Source organism: Anolis carolinensis, chromosome 5 (assembly GCF_035594765.1).
Source record: "Anolis carolinensis isolate JA03-04 chromosome 5, rAnoCar3.1.pri, whole genome shotgun sequence".
NCBI classification, from domain to species: Eukaryota; Metazoa; Chordata; class Lepidosauria; order Squamata; family Dactyloidae; genus Anolis; species Anolis carolinensis.
This window is the reverse complement of record NC_085845.1, coordinates 83,603,651-83,630,938: the sequence shown is the minus strand read 5'-3', so window position 1 is coordinate 83,630,938 and position 27,288 is coordinate 83,603,651. Positions and strand designations below refer to the sequence as shown.

At 38.2% G+C, this 27,288-nt stretch overlaps 1 protein-coding gene across 4 annotated transcripts; it reads left to right on the top strand.

Annotated features, from left to right (window-relative positions):
• Nucleotides 1-764: 764 nt before the first annotated feature.
• Nucleotides 765-27,159, top strand: hbp1 (HMG-box transcription factor 1). 4 transcript variants are annotated; one of them, XM_016994005.2, is made up of 11 exons: nt 765-1,183; nt 9,872-10,064; nt 11,285-11,519; nt 12,170-12,302; nt 13,266-13,377; nt 13,548-13,660; nt 16,426-16,582; nt 19,978-20,122; nt 21,931-22,257; nt 24,323-24,464; nt 25,814-27,159. In XM_016994005.2, the coding sequence occupies exons 2-11, from the start codon at nt 9,896-9,898 to the stop codon at nt 25,823-25,825; spliced, it is 1,545 nt and encodes a 514-aa protein (XP_016849494.1). In that variant the 5' UTR covers nt 765-1,183; nt 9,872-9,895; the 3' UTR covers nt 25,826-27,159. The 4 variants fall into 4 exon arrangements, with proteins under 4 accessions (XP_016849494.1, XP_008109777.1, XP_008109782.1 ...); XM_008111570.2 differs by lacking the exon at nt 765-1,183 and adding an exon at nt 2,659-2,765; XM_008111575.2 differs by lacking the exon at nt 765-1,183 and adding an exon at nt 2,700-2,765 and having other exon boundaries at nt 9,876-10,064.
• Nucleotides 27,160-27,288: the final 129 nt, after the last annotated feature.

Sequence of the window (27,288 nt, the reverse complement as noted above, 5' to 3'; positions counted from 1 at the left end):
CCAAAACAAAATCAAACTTGGCCTCACCTGACCAGATAACCTTTCCCACATGCTGTGTATCCTGCTTGTGTTTGTGTGTGTGTTGTTTTTTTATTGTGTTTTGTTTTTTGCAAATCCCAAACAGGCTTTGGCATGGATTTATTTCAGCAATGGCTTTCGTCTTGCCAGTTGCATAAAGCCCACCTATGGGCAGCACAAGTGTGATTGGTTAGTGCTCCATGATGTCTTCTGTCTTAGCTGCAGATCTCTGTAACTTCTTACCGTTTGCTTCTTGGTTGCTTCTATGCCCTTCAAGAGATTGTCCAATGAGATACTATTCAGCTGCTTTGTGATGTCTAAAGGTTATGGATTGCACTAAAACCGGCATGGGCAAATTTTGGCCCATGCCTGCACTAGAGTCTATTTTGGTATGTCACAGCAAAGGGGTTTGATACAATGAAATACAATACAATAGTACAATATAAATATATTTGTAACAAGTAAGTGCTAGGGTTGTTATTTACTTAATGACTGTGGCACATTATTTTATAACTTCACACTGATGAGTATCTTGTGTTCATCAGGAAGTAGAGAAGCCTGAATGTCATCTTAAAATGTGCACTGTTTTATCATTCACCTCTGATTAGGAACTAGGAACAACTCCATGTGATAATGACTCACTAGTTAAATAATTAGATCAGACTTTTCTGTAGAAGCAACATCATTTTCAAAGTAAGATGTTTAAATGCAGCAAGATTCTTATTAAAAGCATCTTATTATTTTTACTCTCCCTTCCTCCACAGAAATACTTAAAGCATGAAATGAAATTGCCTATGGGAAGCATTCCTGCAAGAAGAAAGGACATGGAGATCCCCAGAAATGCTGATTGCTTGTTATACATTTTTGTTCCTTGGTTTCCACTACAATAGTTGCATAGTGGTGTCTTTTTTCTTAATGAAAGGAGCTATGTAGGATGAAAGGAGAGAGACTCCTGTAGGCCAGCATTCAGTGTGATCAGCTGTGCCTGTCAGGATGGTAACCTTGTTTCCACATCAGCAGTGTTATGAAAGAGTTCCTCATTTGGGCATAACTGGAAGAGCAACATTCATTCCAAGAGAGAAAAGGCAGTAAATCTGAATTTTGGAACAAGAGACGGAGCATGCTTTTCAACCTGGTGCAAACCCAGAGAGAGCTGTGATACCGCGTGAGTGATTCTTTAAGCTTTTAACATGGGAAATCATGTACGAAAGTAAAGCTTGCATAGGAAAATTACAGAGAGGCATCCTCTTAATTATTTTAATGAGTCAGACGATAGAGAGCAGCTGCGATCCAAGTATTAAATGTGATCCGCCTGTATAGATTTTGCCTGAAATTAGGACTATTTTTATTGAGATTTCTGAATGGGTACAGAGTTGAATTGATTAAATTAAAATGTGGTCAGTGATTTCTATTCTTTTTAAAGTTTTGTTTACTGATTTTATTACAGTGCTTGATTTTGAAATATAATACAGATTGTTTTTTTTTTTTAAAATGAGATATGCCTCTATAGCAGAAACATATAGAACTAGTTAGAGGTTTGTTCTTAAACTGCCCTGATATTTCTAATTGAAGTTACACCAATAGCATCCAATATTGTCAGGGCGCAAGCCTTGACTGAGGCCCCTTCTTCACTGCCATATAAAATCCAGATTATCTACTCTGAACTGGATTATATGGCAGTGTAGACACATATAAATCAGTTCAAAGATAATGTGGATTTTCTGTTTTCATTACCTGGATTATTTGGCAGTGTAGACACATATAATCCAGTTCCAAGATAATGTGGATTATCTGCTTTGATCACCTGCATTATATGGTGGTGCAGACTCATATAATCCAATTCAAAGATAATATGGATAATCTGATTTGATCAGTGTGTTGCTGTGAGTTTTCCGGGCTGTATGGCCGTGTTCCAGAAGCATTCTCTCCTGACATTTTATCCACATCTATAGCAGGCATCTTTTGTGGTTGTGAGATATATTGAAGACTAAGCAAGGGGGGTTATATCTGAAGAAGGTCCAGGGGGGAAAAGAACCCTTGTCTGTTGGAGGCCAGTGTGAATGTTGTAATTAATCACCTTAATTAGCATTTATCGGCCTTGCAGCTCAAGGCCTGGCTAATTCCTGCTTGGGTGAATCCTTTGTTGGGAGGTATTAGCTGGCCCTGATTGATTCATTCTGGAATCCTCCTTTCAGATCATCTGGATTATATGGCAGTGTAGAAGGAGCCTTAGTCACGTTACTGGAATGGTCTGTTTAGTCAGTGTGCCTTCCCCGCTTTTGCAAAAAGTCGGGCTGCCATTAAACCTGTCACAAGGGGCTTGTGTTGCGAATACACGTGTATCAAAGACTCTTGTTTACCAACGGCCGAGAGGCTTCTGGGAGTTGTCGTTCCTCAGCTCCGCCTGGAGCGCTTCGTCAAGGAGAACCAAAACGACAATTCCCACAGGCCTCTTCGGCTTTGGGAGGCCTGCCCTTTTTCATTTTCAGGCCCGCGATTGGCTCCACGTCCTGTCAAATGGACTGCGCGAAAGACATCAAAATAAGGCTGCTGTTAACGGAAAAAAATAGGACAAGCACTTCGAGCGTCCAATGAGGAAAGAGGGATGCGTGACGGACCTTCGCCACAGCCACCCAGAGGCTGAATGTAGCCGAAAGTGGGCGGGTCTTTGGCAAAAGGAGGAAAGACACGGAGGAGGGGGGAGGGAAAAAAAACCTGAGGGGAATCTTGTAATGGCGACGGGTTTGGTAAGTACATCAGAAGTTTTCGACCGAGTGCCAGAGTTCTGAGGTTGAGAGGCAGGCATAACTGGGGAGCGCCTTGTTTGAGGCCTGTTTCCCCGCACGGCACGGGGACTGTCATGACGCGGGGAGGGAGCGTTGTTGTGATTCTGTACTTTATGGAGGGGAAGAGAGAGAGAAAGGTGGAGTTCGCCAGGGGACCTCTTTGACGGGCAAAAGGGCCAAGAAAACGGAGCCTCCGACGGGAACGAGGCCTAGAAATGTTCCTATCATCTTTTGGGGAGCGTCCCCCTCCCCCACCGCTTTCGCTTGTTGTTGTTACGCACTTCTGAATGAATGGGGGCTTTTCTGCGCATGCGTCGTGCTAGAGAGGAAAAGTTTATAAACAAGGGCCTCTGCCAGGCACTGGGCACGTGACCAAAGCAGGAGTGAGGGGGGGGCGAGAGAAAGGTTCTGAGGCGCATGCGCGGGGGGAGGCGGCGAGGGAGAGGCGTGGCTTTGGCAGTTGCGGGCTCCCTTCACTCCCTCCCTCCCTTCGCTGTGTTCTCTTCGGGGAACCAATCAGAGCCCGGGCGCTCGTGCTGCTGCGCGTGACTCCAGCCGCTTTCCTCTCCTTCCATCCCTCCGGGGCGCGTGACAGAAACTTGGCCAGCCTTGCTGCGCGCGACGCATGGGCCTAGAAGGCTGTTCGACGCTAGAGGGCGCCCAGGAGGCCTGTTTTGCTTTCCCCCCTTGTATAATACCAGGAAGTGTTGAAATAATCACAGCTGTGTGGTATTTCTCTCTGAGGGCGTTGTGCTACTTTGGTAGGCAAAGGTATTGGGCAAACGTCACAGTCTTCGAAAGATTATGATGAATGATGGTGGTTTTATTTGTTTATCGTGTTAGAAGCGAATTGAGAATACAGTTACAGAATACAGTAGAGTCTCACTTATCCAAGCCTCGCTTATCCAAGCTTCTGGATAATCCAAGCCATTTTTGTAGTCAATGTTTTCAATATATCGTGATATTTTGGTGCTAAATTCGTAAATACAGTAATTACACCATAACATTACTGCATATTGAACTACTTTTTCTGTCAAATTTGTTGTCTAATATGATGTTTTGGCACTTAATTTGTAAAATCATAACCTAATTTGATGTTTAATAGGCTTTTCCTTAATCTCTCCTTATTATCCAACCTATTCGCTTATCCAAGCTTCTGCTGGCCCGTTTAGCTTGGATAAGTGAGACTACTGTAGTTCTAAATGGAAGAACATTCAGATTTGAAAGGAATAACTAGCAAAATGCATAAGATCATAGTCGAAATTAAATAGGAAAAAAAGAATAATACTCTCAAGAAGGTATGGGACAGTGGTTCTCAACTGGGGGTCCCCAGATGTTTTTGGCCTTCAACTCCCAGAAATCCTAACAGCTGGTAAACTGGCTGGGATTTCTGGGAGTTGCAGGCCAAAAACATCTGGGGACGCCAGGCTGAGAACCACTGGTATGGGAAGAAGACTTGGGGATTAAAATAAGTGACATGGAAAGAACGCAACTATGGGAACAAGGACATTTTAAAAACTTATAGGTGTTAATGAAAACTATTATAAATCAGTATGGAGATGGCATTGAACACCTGTAGAAATAGCTAACTTTAACAAAAAGCTCTTGAAAAATTATTGGAGGGGGTGTTAAGAAGTGGTGGGGACGAGGGAGAGGGCCTTCTCGGTGGTGGCCCCCCGGCTCTGGAATGCTCTCCCCAGAGAGATCAGGCAAGCCCCTACATTGTCTTCTTTCCGCAAGGAACTGAAAACCTGGTGGTTCCTGCGGGTTTTTGAGCAATTTTAGTCTCTAGACCCCCGCTCCCTGGTTGTCGATTAAGACCCTGCTCTGCACTTTATCCACTCCCTTGGCCCTATGATACTCCGATGCACTAGTTTTACCTATCCCTTATAATTGACCATGTCTACCTTGAAGTCCCATTTACTGGTATTTGTATCCTTGATGGAGTATATAGATTTGGATTTGTAATTTTATGTCTGTTTTTAATAGAATTGTTTTGGTTCTGTCTTACCATGTTGTTTATTATGTTACCATGTTTAACTTTGTTGTATGATGTTTTTTGACAATTGAATGTTTTTTATGTTCATGTTGGAAACCGCCCTGAGTCCTCTCGGGGAGATGGAGTGGTATATAAATAAAGTTTATTATTATTATTCTTATTATTATTGTGTGGTGGCAATGTAAATATGTAAATCATTTTTGGAAAAAAGCATTTTGAGAGGTAGAAGATATTACAAAGATAAAAATAGAAAGAATTCCTAGTATAGCTTTATTATCATCGTATAATACTAAACAATTGAAACAAAGATCGAAAAGATGCAATATCCAACCTATTAACAGTTGCAAGATTATTTATAGTGAGAAATTGAAAAAGATAAATATACAAATTGACTCTACTGTATATCAAAACACAGGCAGTCCCCGAGTTTGAGACATCCTACTTACAAATGACTCCTAGGCCCCTTCCACACAGCTGAATAAAATTCCACATTATCTTCTTTGAACTGGGATCTGTGGCAGTGTGGACTCAGATAACCTAGTTCAAAGCAGATAGTGTGGGATTTTCTACTTTGATATTCTGGGTTATATGACTGCATGGAAGGACCCCTAGTTAAGAACAGGGGTGAGACAACAGGAAGCGAGATAAATCTACTGTTAGGAAGGGAAATTAACTCCTGAAAGAGTTACCATGGGGAAAGGAGTCTCCAATGAAGTTGTATCATGAATCCTTGTTTCCACAATAAGCCAAATTTTTCAAAATGCAGTTCTCACAGGGGCAGAAAGTGAGGTGAAATCTTCTGAACAGCAAAACAATCACCACAGGTCTGTTTACCCTTCCCTATTATTATTATTGTTATTATTACTATTATGTTTATATCCTATATTCTCTCTCCATATGGAGACTCAAAGCGGCTCATAATTAAAAGTATTACAATACAACATAAAATATACAATACACAAATATTAAAACAGTATTAAACATCATTAATATTAAAAACAATTCAAGTTAAAATCATTAACATACAAAACCAGAGTACCGCCTGACTTAAACATCTTCATCTTTGAATGCCTGTTTGAATACCAATAATGCACTGAACCCTATGCTACCCAAAGGTGTTTATAATATATATATATATATATGTGTGTGTGTATGTATATATGGCTGGAGTTACACTTAAAACATTTAACTGTTCCGATTTACAAACAAATTCAACTTAAGAACAAACCTACAGAACCTGTCTTGTTCATAACTTGAGGACTGCCTGTACATAGTGCAAAGGTATGTAATTGGCCAAGAGATCTGATTTTGGCTGGCTTGCTGAAGTCAAATAAAATGTTAATAGGTATCACCCTTCTGTTTCCACAGATTCAACCACCCATAGCTTGACCTATATATATATATATATATATATATATATATATATATATATATATATAGGTCAAGCTATGGGTGGTTGAATCTGTGGAAACAGAAGGGTGATACCTATTAACATTTTATTTGACTTCCGCTCCCTTTTGCTCTCTGCTCGGATAATGGAACAGTACCAATATTCTTAAAAACAAACCTTAATTTTCCCATTTTATAAAAAGGGCACATTGTACTATGATATTGGATATTCCACTTGAGTACTCATAGATTTGGGTATCCGTGGGGAATCCTAGAACCAAACGTTAAGTACTTTGAAAACATTTATGTTTGTATGAAGCATTCTCACAATTATGCGTCTGCAGGGTGTCGCCCAAGTCTCCATATGTAGGAACATTGAATAAATCCATATTTATTATATTTATTGTTTATATATTTTCATACTGAAAGTTTTGTAAAATCTTGTAATGAATATTTTGTATGCAAAGGTACATGTAGCTACAATTTCCCATTTTCTCTCTGTATGGCAACTTTTGGGACACCCTGTAGTATTGATTTGTTATGTTAATAAATTCTGCTGTACCAAAAGTGTTTGAGGTGATGTTGTGCACATTTAGATGGACAAATCCAGTTCGAACATAATAAAGTCTAAATCGGGACTGCACAACTTGCAAGCCTCCGGATCAGGAATTTTGGGAACTGAAGTCCAAAATACCTAGAGGGCCACAGGTTGTGCAGGTGTGGTCTAAATGTTAGTGATAACAGTATGTTTAAATCAGTGGTTCTCAACCTGTGGGTCCCCAGGTGTTTTGGCCTATAATTCTCAGAAATCCCAGCCAGCTTACCAGCTGTAAGGATTCTGGGAGTTGAAGACCAAAACACTGAGAACCCACAGGTTGAGAACCACTGGTTTAAATGGTGCCACTTTAGGTAATAAGATCCTTAGCTGACCATTCAGTAGAAGTTCCATTCAGCTACCAGCAAAGCTTTTAAAACCAAATGTTTTTTACTTATGGGCAGAGGGGTACTGGGGAAGTAATTCGGCAGATCTACTTTGGGTGAGCATCCCCCAGTGTGCATTTAACAACATCCCTATACTAATTTTGCATTTTGTCATTATTGTTCATTGGTATGTGAATCTCAGGCTGGGTTTGCACTGCCATATAATCCAGTTTCTGCATCCAGATTATCTATATTGAATTGTATTGTATTGGGCTCGGGCTGTGGCGCAGGCTGGAGAGCAGCTGCAATGAATCACTGCAATGAATCACTCTGACCAGGAGGTCATGAGTTCGAGGCCCGCTCGGAGCCTATGTTTGTTTGTCTTTGTTCTGTGTTAAAAGGCATTAAATGTTTGCCTATATGTGTAATGTGATCTCCGCCCTGAGTCCCCTTCGGGGTGAGAAGGGCGGAATATAAATACTGTAATAAAATAAATAATAATAAATATAAATATCGTATTAGTCTATACTGCCATGTGATCCAATATAAAGTAGATAATCTGTATTCAGAAACTGGATTGTATGGCAGTGTAGATGGGGACTTACTAAATTTTAAAAATATGTAATGATGCAGTAACTCTTAATTATTTCAGGAAAACTAGAACAGCTGTCTTCTTATTTCTAATTTACATGGAGTCCTCAGCATGGGGCCACATATGTAAGAGCAGTTTCAGCAGTTATCCTTATTTGTGTCTTCTTCCTGGAATAGATGTATCTAAAATGGGAGGCATTCTTTCCAGATTGGTGATTGAGGGGTGTATGTTGCCACCTAAACGTGACCTTTTAAAGAATTGGTGGTCAAGTACTATTATGAAGTTGTTGCTGTCTACTTACGGCGCCTATGGCTACACTGCCTTATATCCCAGGTCAGATCCTGATTATCTGCTTTAAACTAGATTATATGAATCTCCACTGCCAGATAATCTGGGATAAGAAAATAATCTGGGATCAGATCCTGGGATACAGGGGCAGTGTGCAAGGGGCCTATGTATGGAAACAGGATTAGGATTAGAATAAAGGGCATGTTGCTTGGGAGGTTGTGGGCGGGATTTATTTGGGGATTGGGTGTTTTAAAATGTATTTTTATTGTATTTATATGTGTTTTTAACCTAACACATTGTTTAATGGTTTTTTAATGTTTTTATTTGCTTTGTTTTAAATTTAAAGTGTGTGACTGTTAGCTGTCTTGAGTCTCCTTGAAGAGGGAGGCGGGATATAAATAAAGTAAATAATAATATTAATAATGTACAAGCTGACATGTTACAGACAGAGACAAGAGACAGAAACAGATGTTTTCCCTAAGGAGTGAAACTCAAGACAAACATTAAATCAAACCCTTTAAAACTCCAGATATAACTGCTGTGGTAACGGGACATGGCCCTTGGGCATACTGGCTGAGACCCTACATAAATTGTTGTATAAATACATGCTGGCAAAGTTACATTATGCAACCCAATCCCTATATTGAGTACTATTGAAATGGTGAATGCATATAGCTGTCACCCTATTTCACAAAACATAGAAATGGTGTGCAGTGCACACTATTCTAGATGCATTATTGTACACCTGCAGTGCTTTTACATGTAGAAGTCTCTTTCCAGCATTGTCAGGTGGATAAACCTGTTTCCACATTGTCAAAAAAAAAAAAAAAAGGTCACTCAGCACGGGTAGTGTTACTAATGCCTGAATAGGTCATCAACAGGATCCTGGCCATACTTTGTCTGCACAAATGGGGCCTACAACAAAGTGCTGTGTTGCAGAGCCCTCTGGTTCAGATTACTGGCTGTATCCATTTCCAGAACATTCTATTCTACCTCTAACACCCCCTCCCCAGCTTTTCACTATTTTTTTGTGATGACCACTCATTGTTTTATGACCATCAAACATGTTAAACCCTCATTGCTTTATGTTTATAAAAAGTGAAATCTCTCCTTGTTTATTAGGTACTTTACTCAAACTTGGCTTTCTAGTCAACAAACTTGTTTCCCAGTGGCCCTGTTTTGCTACAATTTGGCAAATACACATAGACATTAAGACATGGATTTAAAGTTGACTGAGTTGTGCTTCATGTTTTCAATTTTTGTCTTTGAGAGTACTGTATATCTTTAAATTTTGAAGTAATCTTGCTGTTTAAATCTGTTTTTGTATTTTAACATAAGCTGCATGCATAATGACTAATGTATTTAACACAGATGTAGTTGACCATCAACCATATGACTCAGTTTTAATTTGTTAAATTGCCCATTGGAGTTTTGTATGTGTAAATGTCTTACTGTTAGCTTAAGTAAGGTAATATTTATCTGAGGAGCAGGTAATCATGCTACTTAGCTTAGTTCACATTTAGGTGGAAGGATGAATCATCACAAAGGAAATATGTATGGTATTATAGGCTGTAGGTCACAGTGATTTTTTCCAAACAATTATTTCCGTTTCCCATTGGGAGATGGTGAATGTTGTTGTATTTTACTATAAAATGCACTTTTATGATATTTAAAGAAATTAAGGAAATAAATTGCAAACTGGAATGCTACAGTTAATGAATTGTGTTTATATCTTGATGTCCACAAAAATGTTAGATAGTAAACATTTATATTCTATAGATACTTTTCTGTTCAAGTGATGTTATACCTTTTTAACTAGGATCACATATTAGAGTACTGCAGTCAAGTCTATTAATGTCTTGTTTGTTTCTGTTTAAGTCAGATAATTTGAAGCACCCTACAATGGTTTGGGAAGTAAAGACAAATCAGATGCCTAATGCAGTACAAAAACTTCTGTTAGTGGTGGACAAGAGAACTTCAGGGATGAATGAATCATTGGAATTGTTGAAGTGCAATGAGAACCTTCCGTCTTCTCCTGGATATGCATCCTGTGATGAGCACATGGAGCTTGGTAAATACTGCTTTAGTTTACTTGAAGTTATCTGTCTGTGCCATTAAGAACAATGAACATTGTCTAGACACTGATGTGGTATGCGCTAAGACAGTGGTTCTCAACCTGTGGGTCCCCAGGTGTTTTGGCCTACAACTCCCAGAAATCCCAGCCAGTTTACCAGCTGTTAGTATTTCTGGTAGTCGAAGGCCAAGATGTCTGGGGGACCCACAGGTTGAGAACCACTGCTCTTAAGACCATTTAGAAAATTTGGGGTTTGTACAAGAGAGCTATACTAGCTTATTGAAATTTTTGATTTCCTTCAACGGTCTTACTTCCTTGAACTGCCTTAACCTGACTGCCAAATCACAGATAATTTTGGAAATTTACTTTGGTTTTCCTGAATGGACATTGGATCCATATTTTAGTTTCACAGTCCTTTAGATCAGGTCTGTTGGGCCATTTCAAAAATATTGTCAGAATGCTGATGGAAAGCATGTAATATTAACAATAAAAATATGGAAGTTTGGCAATGGTCATAATCGTTTCCTACGTTTTAATGATGGCATATTTTTCATGTTTCTGGGAACATCTTACTCAGAGGACCTCTGGTCAAATAACTAATGTTTTGAAAATATATATTCATTGACCAATGTTGTGGTTCAATTAAAACACCTTTTAGTAAAGGCCAGTGTCATAAGAGAAAGTAATATATTGGGAAAATTGTCTTTTTTGAGTGCTGAATCTGATAATCAAATAAATAACATGAAGTATCTGTTCTCTTTATAAAAAAGATTTATAGAAACATTCCTCCTTGTCTGTTTTTCAATTTCCTGTGTTCGAACGTATGTTCAGTTCAGACAGTTTCAGACATGTTGTAGTCGCTTGTATTTGCCATGCTGATATCATATGAGAAGAACTACCTATGTATATGTGATGGTCCTAACCATCCAGCATTGACTTTTCAGCAACTGGAATAATACTGATATAGTTAACTGTGTTGTGCTGTCCTGATAATTCAGTGTCCATCAAGTGTGGCACTGCAGTGTCTCCCATAGTGGTAGCGTAATGTAAAAAGGGGATCTCAGACGTGAAAAGGATCCACAAAGTAATTGTTATTTGTCCCTCTAGAAAGGTATAAATCAGTGTGAGGATACAGTAAGCTTGCAGGCATTACATTGTACTGGCTTCATCTGTGGAATGATCCATAGGAATAAATATGACTGTTTATATTTTTGCAGATGATCTGCCAGAACTGCAGGCCGTTCATACTGATTCTACCCCACCTGCACTTTTCCAGCTGAGTGCTCATGTCTCCCATCAGGAATATTCAAGGCCTTTGTGGAAGCAACATACCTCGAGCAGCAGTCCAGAAAGTTCTTACACTTGTGAGAATGAAGTGAACTGGTTGACGGAGTTGGCAAACATAGCTACTAGTCCACAGAGTCCTCTAATGCAGTGCTCTTTTTATAACAGGTATGACACAATTTTGCAGTTCTTGTCATTCTAGAATGTGCAGCATTGTGCCCTCACCCAAAAAGGGACCTGTTTGGATTGACCAGTCGATTATTATTTTGGAATCTGGGGTACATGAATAGACAATACACCTCTGATAGCATAGTTGTATGGCATAGTTGTGCTTGATTTCTCTATTGTGCAAGCAGTAGCTCAAAAGACTAGATACATGAGTGTGTTTGGGGGGGAAATGCTGGATTTTACCATTTCACTTTATCTGTCAATGCACTTCAAAGGATTTTGTTTTAGTATAAACACTACACCATATAGTGATGTGCTTTCCACAAGAATGGCAGTGACCCTTTGCAGGGATTGGGATTCCTAATTTATATAACATGATAACTGAATTCCTAGAATAGAATTATTCTGTCGCATTAGCTGGAATGTTTAGTGGGCTAGCCTTTTCGCAACCATATCTTTTTGTAAAATAAGAGAAAGAAGCAATGGAATCAGCAAGTAGCCATTATTTGTGGTCTTGTTCAGTGAAAAGTAATAGAATCCTGCGCACTGTTAGAATATTATCAATCCATTTTTCTTGGTTAATCTTTCTTGCCTTCCTTTTCTTTCCACTCTTGACTAAAATCTAATCATAGTTTTAAAAACTTGTTTAGGTCATCTCCTGTTCACCTGATAGCTACAAGCAAAAGTTTACATTCCTATGCACGCCCTCCACCAGAACCCTCTCAGAGTGATTCTGGTTTTCCCAGGCATAATATTGATGAATCACCAGTCAGACATGAAAGGGTAAGTTATAACTATTGTATTTATTGTATCTAAACTAGCTGTGTAACAGAGAAGGTATTTTAGTCATGGTAGCTGTATATGATGTCCTATTCTCAGAGTGGCAGTAGGAACAATCCACATCTGTTGGGTTCCTCGTTTACATTTCTTGATTGTTTAGAGCCAATAACAAGCTGATCTGGTACATACTTTGCAGACTTGATACAATAAAAGAGAAGTACAAAATGGAAATGGAAAAACCACATTTTGTATTATTCAATTTCTTTGCTTGGATTAAGGACAAGTAGATTAAAAGAAAAGAAAAAATAAAGAAAAACCACAAGCTTTCATTCATTAATTCATTTATATAATTGTTAAAACATATCCTGTGAGAGCTTTTTGGGGTTGGGGAGCTTGAACTTTCCCTGGAATCCGGTGTTGCATTCTTTATATAATTCATGTTATACTTAAAGAAATGCTGGGTGAAGTTTTTGTGTTTGTCTTAATATAAAATCTAGAAATTTTAGGCAAAAAATAAATCCTCCGAAACCTGGGTTGACTTATCCACAGATCAGTCTGAGTGCTGCACCTCTTAACACTCATTTAAAAAAGGAACCAGCCCCTTCTCTGAATAAGGTCATATCAAAATCCGTAATTTTGGCTCCAAAACATGTCTTATATGAGGTCAACTTATGCAGGAGTTTATATGGTAGTTTAAAAATATCATTAAGTGAGACCAAAATAAAGCCAGGTAGGGTGGGATTATGAGTGAAGGGAAGGAAACAGTATCAGCTACCTCTTGTATCCGAATGTGAAATGGATTGTATGATTTGTGAAAGATTTGTTTCAACAACAGAAATCTAAAAAAAGTATCAAGTAAAAATGCATGATTTAATTATATTTGGGAAAAGACATGGAGTAGTTTAGTATGACCTGTCTTAGACGTATTCGGTTAAAATGCGTGATATGGATATGTTTTTTTAACAGACAAATAGCGAATCAGAGTCTGGCATTTTCTGTATGTCATCGCTATCGGATGATGACGATCTAGGCTGGTGCCACTCTTGGCCTCCAACTGCCTGGCACTGTTTCCTTAAAGGTAAAATATCATACGTTATATTGTTGTTAACTTCCATCAAGTTGACTTTGACTTACAGTGCCCCTATGAGTGAGAGACCTCCCAATTGTCCTGCTCCGGTCTTGACTGAGTTTAAAATCAGATCTGTACCTTTGATGATACTAAATTTCTTATTGTTGTTTTAAAATTAGGAACACAGTTGTGCTTTCACAAAGGGGCAAAGAAAGAATGGAAGGATGTTGAAGATTTTGCTAGGTTCACAGGCTATAAAAATGAAGCTGAGGATTCAATGAGTTCTTGCAAAGTAAGTTTAGTTAAAAGTTGTGGTGAGGTGTTTTTTTTATAAATATAACGTCTTACTTGTATTGTTTTATGCCATATATTGTTTTTTTGGATAATATATCAGTAATCATATAAATGTGATTTTTGAAACATTTTAATGCTTTCCACACATTTTTGTGATAAACAGTATTACAGGTAGTTCTCGAGTTACAAAATTCCGACTTACAAATGACTCACAGTTAAGAAGGGGGGGTGAGACAACAGGAATTTAGGGAAATCTTTCTCTAGAAAGGAGAATTCACTCCTGAAAGAGTTATCATGAGGAAAAGGTGTCTCCACTGAAGGTTTAGCTCCAATCCTTGTTTCCACAACAAGCCAAATATTTCAAAATCCGATTATCATAAGGGCAGAAAGTAAGATGAAATATTCTGAAAAGGGGCACAGACCGTTCCCTATGCTATCCCAAGCTAAAAAATTAGATTTTTTGACTATATACTTTAAAAATATATCCCTTCCAACTTACAAACAAATTCAACTTAGGAACAAACCTACAGAACCTATCTTGTTCGTAACTTGGGGGCTTTGTCAGTTGTTTTGCATCAACTAATATGTCATTACCAAATATTTTAAAGAGGCAGGTCGCTTCTAGAAGCAGTCAGCATAGTAATTTGCAATATTTTCCTAGCTGCAAAATTGCACACAGTGGCAGGAGAAGGAGGAAGAGGCAGGTATGACTTTCTGCCTTGTTACTTCCTGAGGATTTGTGTGTGTTTAGGTCATTTCTAGCTTAGGGAAACCTATTGTGTAGTTTCTTGGAAAGCTGGAGTGTTTGTCTTTGCCTGCCCACGAAGCAGAGAGACTGACTTGCCTAAGGTCACCCATTGGGTTTCCATGGCTGAGCAGGGATTTGAACCCTGGTCTCTAATGTTCAAAGCAGTACATCATGCTGCAGAAATAGTTATGTTGGTTACAACCACCCCTCCAGTATATCCCTATTCTAAAAGAACTATGGGGTCAAATGAAGGTACCCCTTTTGGAGCAGGCACAGGGCTGCTTCTTAAAGAGAATACTTGGAACAGATAAAAACACCTCGGTCTAAACAGTGAGAGCAGAACATGGGGCCCATTCTATCCAGTGCCAAGTTTTGATAAAAGTCTTTAATTGCTGGCTACGGATTCTTCAGATAGACCCAGGGAGATTCCCTAAACTCTGCCTAGAAGAACAGTTAGGTCTACAGTGACCTAACTTTTGGGTATTCCAGCTTTACCAACTAATGTACCAGCTAGGCTTTTCACTTTCCCATCTACTTTCGCTAGGCCATTCGGCCCAGGAAACATTCAAAGAGTTGTGGATATCAGTGCACAAACAGATAGAGCTTTGCTGTCCAGCTTCAAATTTCTAAACTGGTTAGCCAAAAACAAAACAACATTTGGCACAGAAAAAGTACCTCAGGGTAAGCCTCACACAGGGACAGAGAACAGCTTTTACCAGAGTTAGATTTGAGCAACTTCATTCTATGGTAAGAACAGGACGATTTCCAAAAATACCTTACCATGAAAGAACATGCATCTGTGGTGCACCAGCCGTAGAGGACATTGCGCATATTTTGTTTAATTGTTGTATATATGCTGAAGTGAGATCTCAATATTTAAAACCACTTTTGGTCAAAACAACCAACTGAGACCCAATTGTCAAACTGTCTTATTTACTTTCTGGGGAGAATCTACACTTTTTTTTTTTTTCCCGTGTCAGGAGCAACCGGAGTTGCTTCTGGAGTGAGAGAATTGGCCGTCTGCAAGGACGTTGCCCAGGGGACGCCCGGATGTTTTGATATTTTATCATCCTTGTGGGAGGCTTCTCTCATGTCCCCGCATGGAGCTGGAGCTGATAGAGGGAGCTCATCCGCACTCTCCCCGGGTGGGATTCGAACCTGGCAGCTTTCAGGTCAGCAACCCAACCTTCAAGTTACGAGGCTTTTATCCCCTTGGCCACCGGGGGCTCCTTAGTCCGCTGTATAGCTAAATTCATCATAAAAGCTGCCCACCTGAGAGATCTCTTTATCTCACAAAATGGGATCCCTTGTTATGGTGATGAATTTATCTAAATTCTCTTTTACACTTGTCACACTATTCCCCCTGCTGTCATGTAATTTAATCCCATCTTACCAAACTTATTATTTAATCAAGTTTTACAGTGTTTTGGCTTATTTTGGTTAACTATTATAGGAGTTTTGACATGATTGGTGTCTAGTTGTGTATTTTTGTTTTTGTATTTTATTGTTGATATGGTCAATGGATTAATCAATAAACAATTCCATCTATCTATCCATCCATCCATCTATCAAGTTACCTTGATCATAATCAGTGGTGTGTGCAAACAAGTAAACTTTCACCTTCTACAACATACCAGCTTTCTTCATAGTCAAGATAATTGTTTCCTTCCTGCATTTATCAGCAGGAAAACAGCAGTCAGCGGGGACCTCCAGGGAGGGTAAAAACCCTCATCTGGTCTTTCACAACTCCTGTTAGTAGTAAAAAAAAACCCCCAAAAACCCCCAAAAACAACTTTCTGCAGTGTTGTACAAAGTCCCATATCTAGCCTCACATATGACCCTCACTCTAAAATATTGCCTACCCATTTTAACCACAGTTGTTAAGGCTTGGGTTTTTGTGTGTGTGTGGAGCAAATGATAGTTATTTCACCAAATAGGTTACAAAGTGTAAGAGCGGTTGTAGATTCCACAGGTTGGCTTGTTCTGTCAATGACTAAATCTCACCTTTTATACAGGAATATGGTTCTGATGGCTTGAAGTTGATATCACATGAAGAAACTGTTTCATTTGGAGAGTCTGTACTAGAGTTAACGTTTGACCCAGGCACAGAAGGAGATTGCTTGCTTACTGTGGAATGTAAACTAGATCACCCTTTCTACGTTAAAAATAAAGGTAGGACATGTTTGTTACTGCAAATATAATTGTTGCCATTATAATGTGCGATTGAAAAAAACTGGAGCGTGATTTCTATGGTGTATTCATGTAATGGGAAAATGACATTATTCTTTTATTGGCAGTATGAAGAAAAAGGATCAAATGCATTTTTATCCATTCTTCCTTTAAAAACCTTCAGCAGAACATTGTGACAGGGGTTACAGGAGGAAGAGAGAAACTGGCAAAAATCACCTTCCTCTAATACAGTGGTCCCCAACCTTTTTTTGATCAGGGCCCACTTTGACCAGGGACCACTTCAACCATGGCCCACTTGACCAGGGACTGCTTTGACCAGGGACTCTCCAACATTAGTACCAAAAGGATTATGAATCAGTTTTTGGTCAACTTTAGATTCGGTTTGGTTATTTGGGGTGCTAATTCAGAAAATTGCATTGGATAGACCACATAAGCTCTGATACAGAACATATGCCATCCAGTAGTTGCCATCTGCTTGCCCACAGAAAACCATATTTAATAATCTAGAGCTGATATAGTCTATCAAATGCAATGGGCAGCCCTGCGGAAAGGAGCGGAAATAAAATAAACAAAATAAATAAAGAGGAAGGAGGTTCGCAGACCAGATTTTCATTCTCGTGGCCCACAGGTTGAGAACCACTGCTCTAATAGGAAGGCACATTTTGTGAATGGAAGGAATGCTCTGGATCCAGCTCATTATTTTTGATACAGAATTGTCAAATTGTAGGGCTTCCTGGTTGCACTAAATGTTTCAGTAAAACAATGACTGTTGCTGTGCCATGGAGTCCTCCCATTATTGCTAAGAGTCGCTTTCAATCTGATTATATTTCAAGTCTTAAATAAGTGACTACAGAATTAAAGATGATATTTATGACAGCTGCTATTAATATAACCTCAAATAATGAAAGGCTTGGTGAAGATCTCTTATAAAACAGAATAGTTGAACAATTGCTGTCATGAAATTACTGTTTTTATATTGCTTTGATCGTACCCTTTCATGTTAACATTCCTGGGTTTTCTCAGATTGTTATTCTAAGTTTTACTCTATCCTGAAAGTGTTAATAATGAGTGGGGGGAAAAACCCTTGCGCTCTTCTGTACCACTCACACCATATATTGAATGTTTACATTCATAAGTGCATAGGTTTTTCTAGTTTTGAAACTGTCCCAAGGAAAGTTACAAAGGGAAGTAGAAAATGGTTGTGGTGCAGGTCTTTATTTATACCTGAGTTAAACATAGTAATTTTATGAAAAATTATTTCCAAAATAATTCTACTATAATTTGGTTCCTAAGATGTAAGATAATGACATTTGCAAAATTTATTCCATAGCAATAAGATTATTGCTCCTCTGTATCCGGAGTAATCTCAGTTTTTCCCAATCCAGCACTGCAAATATTTAGAATTTAAAAATGTAATTAGATTATAGTCCATCCCAGAAAAAAGTATATTCTTAGGGCTCATGTTAAAGGTTTGTTGGTTATAATAAGGAATTTTGTTCCTCTAGCCATTTTTCTCAAGTAGAGGTATGTGTTAAACAGACGTCTTTGGAAGGGCAGGCAGTTTTCATTAGACTATGGTACTATATTTTCAGTGGAAAAAGATCCTGCAAGTTGGCTTGATTTTTTTCTGGGGTTTGGGAGCTTCAACCCCCACCCCACCCCCACAAAACATTGCAGTGCCATCTAGAAAATTGGGGATTTGTTTTGCCTCCATCTTTTCCTTCCTGAAGTGATGGGCCTAATGGAATGCATCTGTTTTCAAAAGGAAATACTTCAGAGGAACAGAAGTTGATGTGACTCCTTTTGCTGTTAGCTAGGAATGCTGCCAAAACTTTATCATAAAAATCAGCCTCTCACAGCCGCCTGGACTGCATCTCGCCCTTCCTGCTGTGGCTTGATAAGAAAGTGGTGGCGGTGAACAGTTGTGCCTGTTGAACGTCAATACATGGGATTCCCTCCTGTTGTGTGATGAGAATTTAGGGCATGTTCCAATATACCAACTAAGCCTCTGAGATACTTGTTGTCAATGCAGTTTTTTTAAAAAAGGGGATTGTGCAATACACTTGGTTTCTGTGACAATTCTTTCAAAAGAGAAAATGGAAAAGCAGTTATGTGAAACTTGTGTCTTGTCCTAAATGCATTTTTGGGTATGCTGGGGTGCTAAAGTACTGTATATGTTTCGTGTATGCCAACCAGTGGCCTTTATTTGCTGGCTAAGTGAGCCCTCTGATTGAACTGGAAATATTTAATACTTTTCATTGCCTAGATATTCAAAGCATTTGATGTTTAAATTGTGCTACTCTCAAAAATGTGTGGAATTTAGCACAATTGAAAAAATATAGGGTGTTAGGAAGACCTTTTCCCAAATTTGTTCCTGAACCAATAATTGTAGTTTCACTGACAACCCCCCATGAAATCAGTAGGTTTGAGGCATTATTGATTTTAAGAGGACTGAAGTAGGTCTTACGTCAAGTTTGGCCAAGATTTTGGGATACTTGGATGCAGGGAAAGCCACAGGCTCCCTACCATGCAAACATTTCCTTATGACTCCGCTTCTTCTGAAAAATAGTGAAGCATTCTCCTGTATTATCTAGTTAATGTTAGCATCAAGGGTTTCTAAAGATTTCCAAATGAGAAATTATAAAAATGATACTTGTTCTCTTTGTAGCATGTTGAAGGAAATGCTGAGTTGGTAAAATCTTCATTCATTCCCTTTTTGTCAATATGTGTTCTTTTGTGTCTTTGGAGCAGCTGTTTGGGAGTTTCATTTTTACTGATAACACTATGTAACACGATTTTTGTTCCTGTCATTTCCTAATTGGTTCTGTCATAAAAACATGGGAAAGGTTCATTAAACTGCAAAAACTTTGTTTTTGTGGGACATATTACAGCACATTTTGCTATAGTTTTTCAAGGAATATCTCCAGAGTCTCAACCAATTCAACATAGTTTGTGGCAGCCACAAAAGCAAAGTTTATGGAGTATAACAACTACTTTTAAAATAAATATCACACAATTAAACAGAAAATAACACTTTCAAATCAGGAACAGAAATGTTTTCAAATTTTGTTATATAGTGTTATATAGTAATTTGTCTACTTAACAGTTAAACACTAAAGCAGCATTCCTGAACACAGTTAGAAGGATGAAAACATCATTGAACACTAAAGAGGCCTGAATTAATTTACATAGATTACACCTTACATTGGATTTCAGTTGAAATCCATGTCAGATCTTGTTTTAGTATCCTGTTTATGCTATTATTCCCTTGAATTGAGAATGCCATGTAACTAAATATAGAAAGTTGTGCTTGCATTTGAAACACTATGTTTTTTAAAAAAAAATAATTAATTTTAAATTACTTTCTTTCTATACAGGTTGGTCATCTTTTCATCCGAGCCTGACTGTGGTTCAGCATGGTATTCCATGTTGTGAAATGCATATTGGAGATATATGCCTACCTCCTGGACACCCAGATGCAATTAATTTTGACGATTCAGGCGTTTTTGATACATTCAAAAGGTAACTCTTAAGGCGAACATTCCTTTATGCTCATCTTCTCTTGGTTTCTTCTAAACAGAGCCTCTAGATTTTAAGTGAAACATAACAGCAGACCTACACCTTTTTCTCTGGCCTTGTAATGTACTTTTCCTTGTAAATTTTTTACTTTTTACCTGATAATAGAAGCAGATGATGAAATAGAGATGTCTAGCATGCTTCTGAAGGTCACTTTGTTGTCAAAGTTAGCAAAGAAATTGGATAGCATTTAATAGCAAGAGCCTACATGATGTAGTGTTGCATGTGTTAAACTAGGAAACTGGAAGACCAGGGCTTGAATCCCTGCTTGGATATGAAAACCAGCTGATCTTGAACAAATCGCACTCTTAGCCACATAGGAAGAAAGGGGAAAATCCCCTCTGACAAATTCTGCCCTGTGATAAGTTTGCCTTAGGGTGCCATGCGATTTGAAGACACAGAACAACAAAACAGCAGCAGGAAGCCAGTACCTCTGAGCATATTATATCTAATATATTGATATCCTAGCCACAGAAGTAGAAAAGTTAATAGAAAGGATGAAAACTTGTTATCTTAAATCTTTAGGCATACATATTAGTCCTTAGCAGAACCATTGAATCAGTGTAATTTACCTATGTGTGAATTAATCGTTCTACTCTAGTTGGATCTAACCAAGAGGATGCCAACTTTCCCGTGTTAACTCTATCTTCAGCTAAAACCATCTACTCGGTTACATGTATATTGGAGGAAGGATGCTTTTAACAAATGTGTTGATATTAAATTGTCATTCTTTGTTCAAATGACTGCACTTTATTCTCACAAGAACTTTATAAGATATATTGGAGCGTGAGAGGCTGACTGTTGCAAGATGGCCCAGTAAAGTAAAACCTTTAGGAGGCCCAACAATTGGTTGGCTTCCTTTGCTTATCTTACTTCGCTTAAAACATATCATACAATAAAAAATGTCCAGAAGATTTCCATCGCCACCACAGAAAATAGTTGCCTGGCTAGAAATTCCTAGGGTTCTTCATCGGTTTCTCATCTTGGTGCTAACCTGGTTTTACATTACTCAACTTCTGATGCTAGATAAGAGCACTGGAGGGGGAATCTTGGGGGCCTTGCAGTGTCCAAATAAATAAATATTTTCGTGATAATCATCTTTTATTGTGTTAGAACTTTGTTTTACATCCAGAAGATGGATGCTGTTGACTTTTATTAGTTTGTAAATGTACTATGGTATATAATATATAGAGGCCCTCAGGGCATATCACACTATGTAACCCGATTGTTGTTCCACGGTTATAAATGTCATTTCCTAAGTGGTTCTATCATAAAAAATGTTGAAAAAGTTTATTAAACTGCAAAAACTTGGTTTTTGCGGGACATCCTGCAGCACATTTTGCTATAGTTTTTCAGTGAATCTCATACAGTCTCAACCAATTCAACCTAGTTAGTGCCAGACACAAAAACAAAGTTTTTGGAATAGTACAACTACTTTCAAAGTAAATATCACACAATTAAACAGGAATTAACACTTTCAAACTAGGAAGAGACTTTTTTCAGATTTTGTTACCTAGTGTTATAGGATGTGGGAGGATAAGACAATAATAAGAAGTCTAGGTTTTGTGGTCGTTCTGCACTGAAACCTGAACAAACAACAAGCAGATAATTTAGACTCAAGTTGTGGCAGAGATAGAAGATAATGTATGGCATTTTACCAGGACCCAGAGAGACTGGAGCATTCTAATTTAAGATTAAATCCTGAATTGAAACGCAAAAGCCATTTTGTTTCTAAAAGGATTTCTCTATTTCAGTTATGATTTCACACCGATGGATTCCTCTGCTGTCTATGTGTTGAGCAGCATGGCCCGTCAGAGGCGCGCTTCTCTATCAGGAGGAGGGTCAGGAAGCCAAGACTTTGAAAGATCAGAGTGCAGCGCAAACTATGGGCTCACGCAGCCATCACAGATTTCATCCCATTCTTTGTACAGAAAAGCTGGCAAAAGCCACAGCTCAGGGACTGCAACTACTGTGAGTGCCACTTCTCCCAACAAATGCAAAAGACCAATGAATGCCTTCATGCTTTTTGCCAAAAAGTACAGAGTTGAATATACTCAGATGTATCCAGGAAAAGATAACAGGTAACAGCAGTTAAATTTGGTTTTTGTGTGTGTGAACTTTGACTCATGAGTTTCGGATTTGCATTCTATTGCCTCTGTATACTGAGTTTTGTACCTTGTGTTTTGATATACGTATTTTGTTGTATGTGTTTTATGTTGGCGTTTTGACTTGTTGTACCCTGCCTTGAGCCGTTAGGAGAGGTGGGTAACAAATTATGATGGTTATATTATTAATGTTGTTGTTGTTGTTGTTATGGTGGTGTGTATTACATTTCCGAAAACACCTTCCTAATTGGAATATTATAGGAAATTATTTTCAACAGACCCAGAATCCCCCTCTGGAGGAAGTGCTGAATGTTTGTTCCAACAAATCATAGTTGGTCAGATCTGCTTCAGACATTCTGTCTGAACCAGATTATGCATGATGCCATTTCCAAAAGCTGTAGATTCTATTTTAGTGTCATGTGCACTGCCTTAATGAAACTGGAGGGAGCCAAATTATGACATTCACTATAAGTACCAGTCTCATAGTTGCAGCCACATTTAACAATTTTTCTCTCACTTTAAAAGTGCATAAATTAGAAACACAATATGCCAACAAAGAGGACCAGCCTTCATTCATTATTAGCTACAGAAGTAGCCAACAGTGTCATTTTGCTATTATAAACAGTGTTACTATCTTATTTCAAGACTATGTGCTCAGTGGGAATGGGTTTTCTATTATGCAACTAGTGGCTCAATTGATGTTACAATCTCCAGCATGTTCCAGTGCTTGCACAACTGAACATTCCAGTGTTTTTGCTTTTTTCCCTCTTGTATGTTGTCTTGGTGTCTATTATTATAGTATTTATATAGTTGTACTTTTTATCCCTTTTTTGATTAAAAAAGGACGTGCGACTATTATGTGATGAAAAAATATCTGCCCTTGATTCTCCTATTTCTGTTTTTTTTAAAATAAATAAATAAATAACTGCCTTATCTCTAAAAAGGAATGAGGAGTGATGATCCAGCCTTAAACTAACAGCTCCATTTCTGGTTTTTTGTGTTTTTTGTTTGTTTGTTTTTGCCTTGGAGGAAGGAATAGGGAAGATTCCCCCTCTTTTCCTTCTTTCTCCAAGGTAAGGCAGTTTAAAAACTATAAAATTGAGATCTCTGGGGCTCTACTTTTCCCTCCTTCCTCTGAGGCCTTAAGACAGTTGACAGAATCTGAAATGGAGCTCTTTGGAGGAAGGAGGAAGTTCCAGAGACCTCAGTTTCAAGTTTTTGAAACTGTCTTGCCAAGGAGGAAGGAGGGAAGAGCGGAGCTCCGGAGACTCCATTTCATAGTTTTTAATTGTCTTGCCTTCTGAAATAGAAGGCAGGAAGGGGGAATCAGACTCAAACAGCTCTGCAACTACTATGCGAGGAACACAAAAATACAAATTTTGCCACCAAAAAATGGGACTGTGACTATTATGTGGTGGCAACTATTATGCAATGAAATATATATTACATGTATCATATGCATTTTGACCATTCCCTTTCGTATTCCTATTAAGTGTATATCTACCTGCTCACCTTTTCATAACTCACAAGTCTTGATGTTGGGACAAAGAAATATTCAATACTTTGCACATCCTTATTGTTCAGTGAGAACAGGCATCTTTTAAAGCCGTTTGATTTACGCTTAGTTCTTGCAATGCCTTTTACACTGCAGTCATAATGAGTATTATTTATCATGGCTGAAAGGCAGCTATTAAGGTACAATGATAAAGTTAGTGTTTAATTATCCACAATTTCAGAAGAATAGCCTTCCAGTTTTGATAAGAATAATTTAAAACACCACAGGCTACTTTGACAACTACAGTTCACAATTTAATTAAAAATATTTCTCAGTTGCTTCCTTGGCACTTTAATCAATACAGTAGCTGCATTCAAGACATTGCACCTAACTTTGAAAGTAGCAACATCTGGGACCATGTTAGTGTTTTCTCATAACTAATTTTGGGGTTCTGTTGTTGTCATCATAAAAAGAATTAGATGCTTGAAGAAGTTAGCATTCTTTGGAGTCTTTTACTGACTTTTTTTGTAAATATTTTTCCTGCAGAGCCATAAGTGTGATACTTGGTGACAGGTGGAAGAAAATGAAAAATGAGGAAAGGCGGATATACACCTTAGAAGCCAAGGCTTTGGCTGAAGAACAAAAACGTTTAAACCCTGACTGCTGGAAACGGAAAAGAACAAATTCAGTACGTTTCCCTGTTCTTATTTTTTGTTTGTTTTGTTTTGCAACACATCTTTCATTTGTGAAATCTTGGCTTAGATCTAGAAGCAGACTTCACTGTTTTCTCAGGCAGTATTGCAGCTACCTTCCAAATTTCCTTTCTTGTGGACATATATGGTAATGTTACGTATTGTGGTAGGATGCAGAATGTATTACTTTCCAGCTCCAGAGTCTATTCCCATTCTCTTTTATATTGGTTGATATCAGAAAGAGGAACAAGAGCACTAATTAGCTATGACATATTCTGAATTGTCATGGAAAAAGACCCATCTGTGAATTGTTATTTCATAGATCATTTTTCCTGATCTCACAGTACAGAAAAGAAAGGGACTCAAAACCATTTTGTTGACACAGTCATATGATAGTGGGCTGTCCTCATTTCACCCACATCCTTACCCTGCTGTTTAATCTCTTGATGTCATCACTACATCCTTATGCTGTGGAATATGCAACTGGCAAGAGAAAACAGATTCTCATGTAGCAGGATTCTTACTTGAAGCAGTAGAGCATTTCTCAGCCGTAGATGGCGCCATAAACTAAAGCATTAGTTGCAAGCTTGGTATTGGTTGTTAAATTAAGCTCATTTTGGCCATATTTGAAATAACTTAAGAGTGTGGGGGTTTTTTTTTGTCTTCCAGCGAAGGAACGCTTATTGTATTTATATTTAGCCACATTAAAGGTGATTCATGACAGACAGCCTAAGGAGAACCCAAAGGTTTCCTTTTAAAAGAGGAAAAAGAATTTTATACCCAAATAGTTTTGTCTACATGCATTGCAACAAGGGTGCAAGTGGAGTTTTTTTTTTGAGGATGTACTGTAACAGATGCACAAATGAAGTCTATTTCTCACTTTCAGTCTGTACTGCATTATACAGTAGAGTCTCGCTAATCCAAGCTAAACGGGCCGGCAGAAGCTTGGATAAGCGAATATCTTGGATTATAAGGACTGATCAAGGAAAAGCCTATTAAACATCAAATTAGGTTATGATTTTACAAATTAAGCACCAAAGCTTCATGTTATACAACAAATTTGACAGAAAAAGTAGTTCAATACGCAGTAATGTTATGTTGTAATTACGGTATTTACGAATTTAGCACCAAAATATCACGATATATTGGAAACATTGACTACAAAAATGGCTTGGATTATCCAGAGGCTTGGATAAGCGAGGCTTGGATTAGTGAGACTCTACTGTATGTTGAATAGGTGTAATAAGCTTGAAAATTGATATCTTGTGGTGTTAAAGAATGTCCTTATGGACATAATAATCATAGTCATAATAATGTCATCTGAATGCTTTGTTTTTGTCTGCAGGGTTCACAATGAGAGTACATTGGGATTCTCCAAATACATGGCGGTGGATGACTTGATCACTGTTTCATGGCCTGTTGTGAAGGTGTGAACGTAAAACGCCTGCAGCGTTCAGTAATTAGGAATGACAATTTGCTTATCACAGTAGAGCATTAAGCAAGCTAAAAAAAAACTATCAACATTTTTAAAAACCAAATTGCCTTATTTTTCTTCCAAACTACATTATATGTCGATCAGGTATAATAGGCTTGAAAAATGGATATCCTGTGGTGCTAAAAGAATAGCGGGAAGAAGAGGAGCTTTGAATAAATGTTTTGTTTTTTTAAAAATGCACAAAAAGGGGAATTTTAAAACATGTAAATCTGTTTATACATTGATTCTTTATTGCTGATTAATATGTATTGCACAAATATGTAATTGACTTACAAATCTGGGAGCTGGGATTTTCTGACGTATAGGAACTTCTGGGTGAGAATCCTCTTTGGGACATAGGCTGGCTTCACTCAGCTTATGCAGGGTTTTGGGGATGTTGTAGAAGGCGGTCTCTGCTCCACTGCCTCCTGCATGGTCTCTCCTGTGCAATAGATGCCAAGGGCTTTCATCGGTTGGCCTTTTTGGCCTCTGGGCAGTTTGGAGCATTGCCCCCTCCCCGACCTTTAATGCACCCCCAGGATAGAGGGAAACAACAGCAAGGTTATGCTAGTGTTTGTATTGTATCCCAGCCATCTGCCCAGTGCCAACCAGTTACCAGAATGTGTGTCAAAACAGATAGTATAGTGTATACTATATGTAGCAAGGTGGTTGTCTAGGAAGACTGCCCCATCCCCACCTCCATTTATAAGATACTTGAGGCGTGATCTCTTCCCAATAGAAATAAAAGGCTTGTAGAACTGCCTGGGTTGTGCCTCTGAGCCCAGCAATAAATCCATTTAGTAGCATTGTGTTATCCCAAAAGAATGGTGCTTTTGTGGTGTCACCATTTTATTTTAAAAACTTGGGGTGGTTTCTTTTTCCAATGCTGCGTATTTTAAAAGATTTTATTTTGCCATAAGACATCTTTTTTATGGTGGGGACAAACTTTGCACTTGCTGTAGGTGCAACATTTGCACTTTACTTTTTTTCCCTCCATCTTTTTGAAATACTTAACAGCAGATATGTTAGATTGATGGCTCTTTTTTGGCTGTGAACATTTATGACATAGCTTTTCAATGTTACTAAGTAAAGATTGTGTTTCTATTTAAGAATCACAATATAAATTTCAGCACCTGACATGTCTGTCTCCATAATGTTGCTCCTATGATTTTGCACACTATATTCATGTATTATTACAAATAAATTTGTAAAACATATTGTTGTATATTTTACAAACATAAAATACTAAGTACCGTTAGCTTTGTGATTACTTAACTCTGGGGACAACTGAAAAAAGCAAGGAGGTACATCTTTCTATGACACAAAATGAATGAGTTCAGAATCAA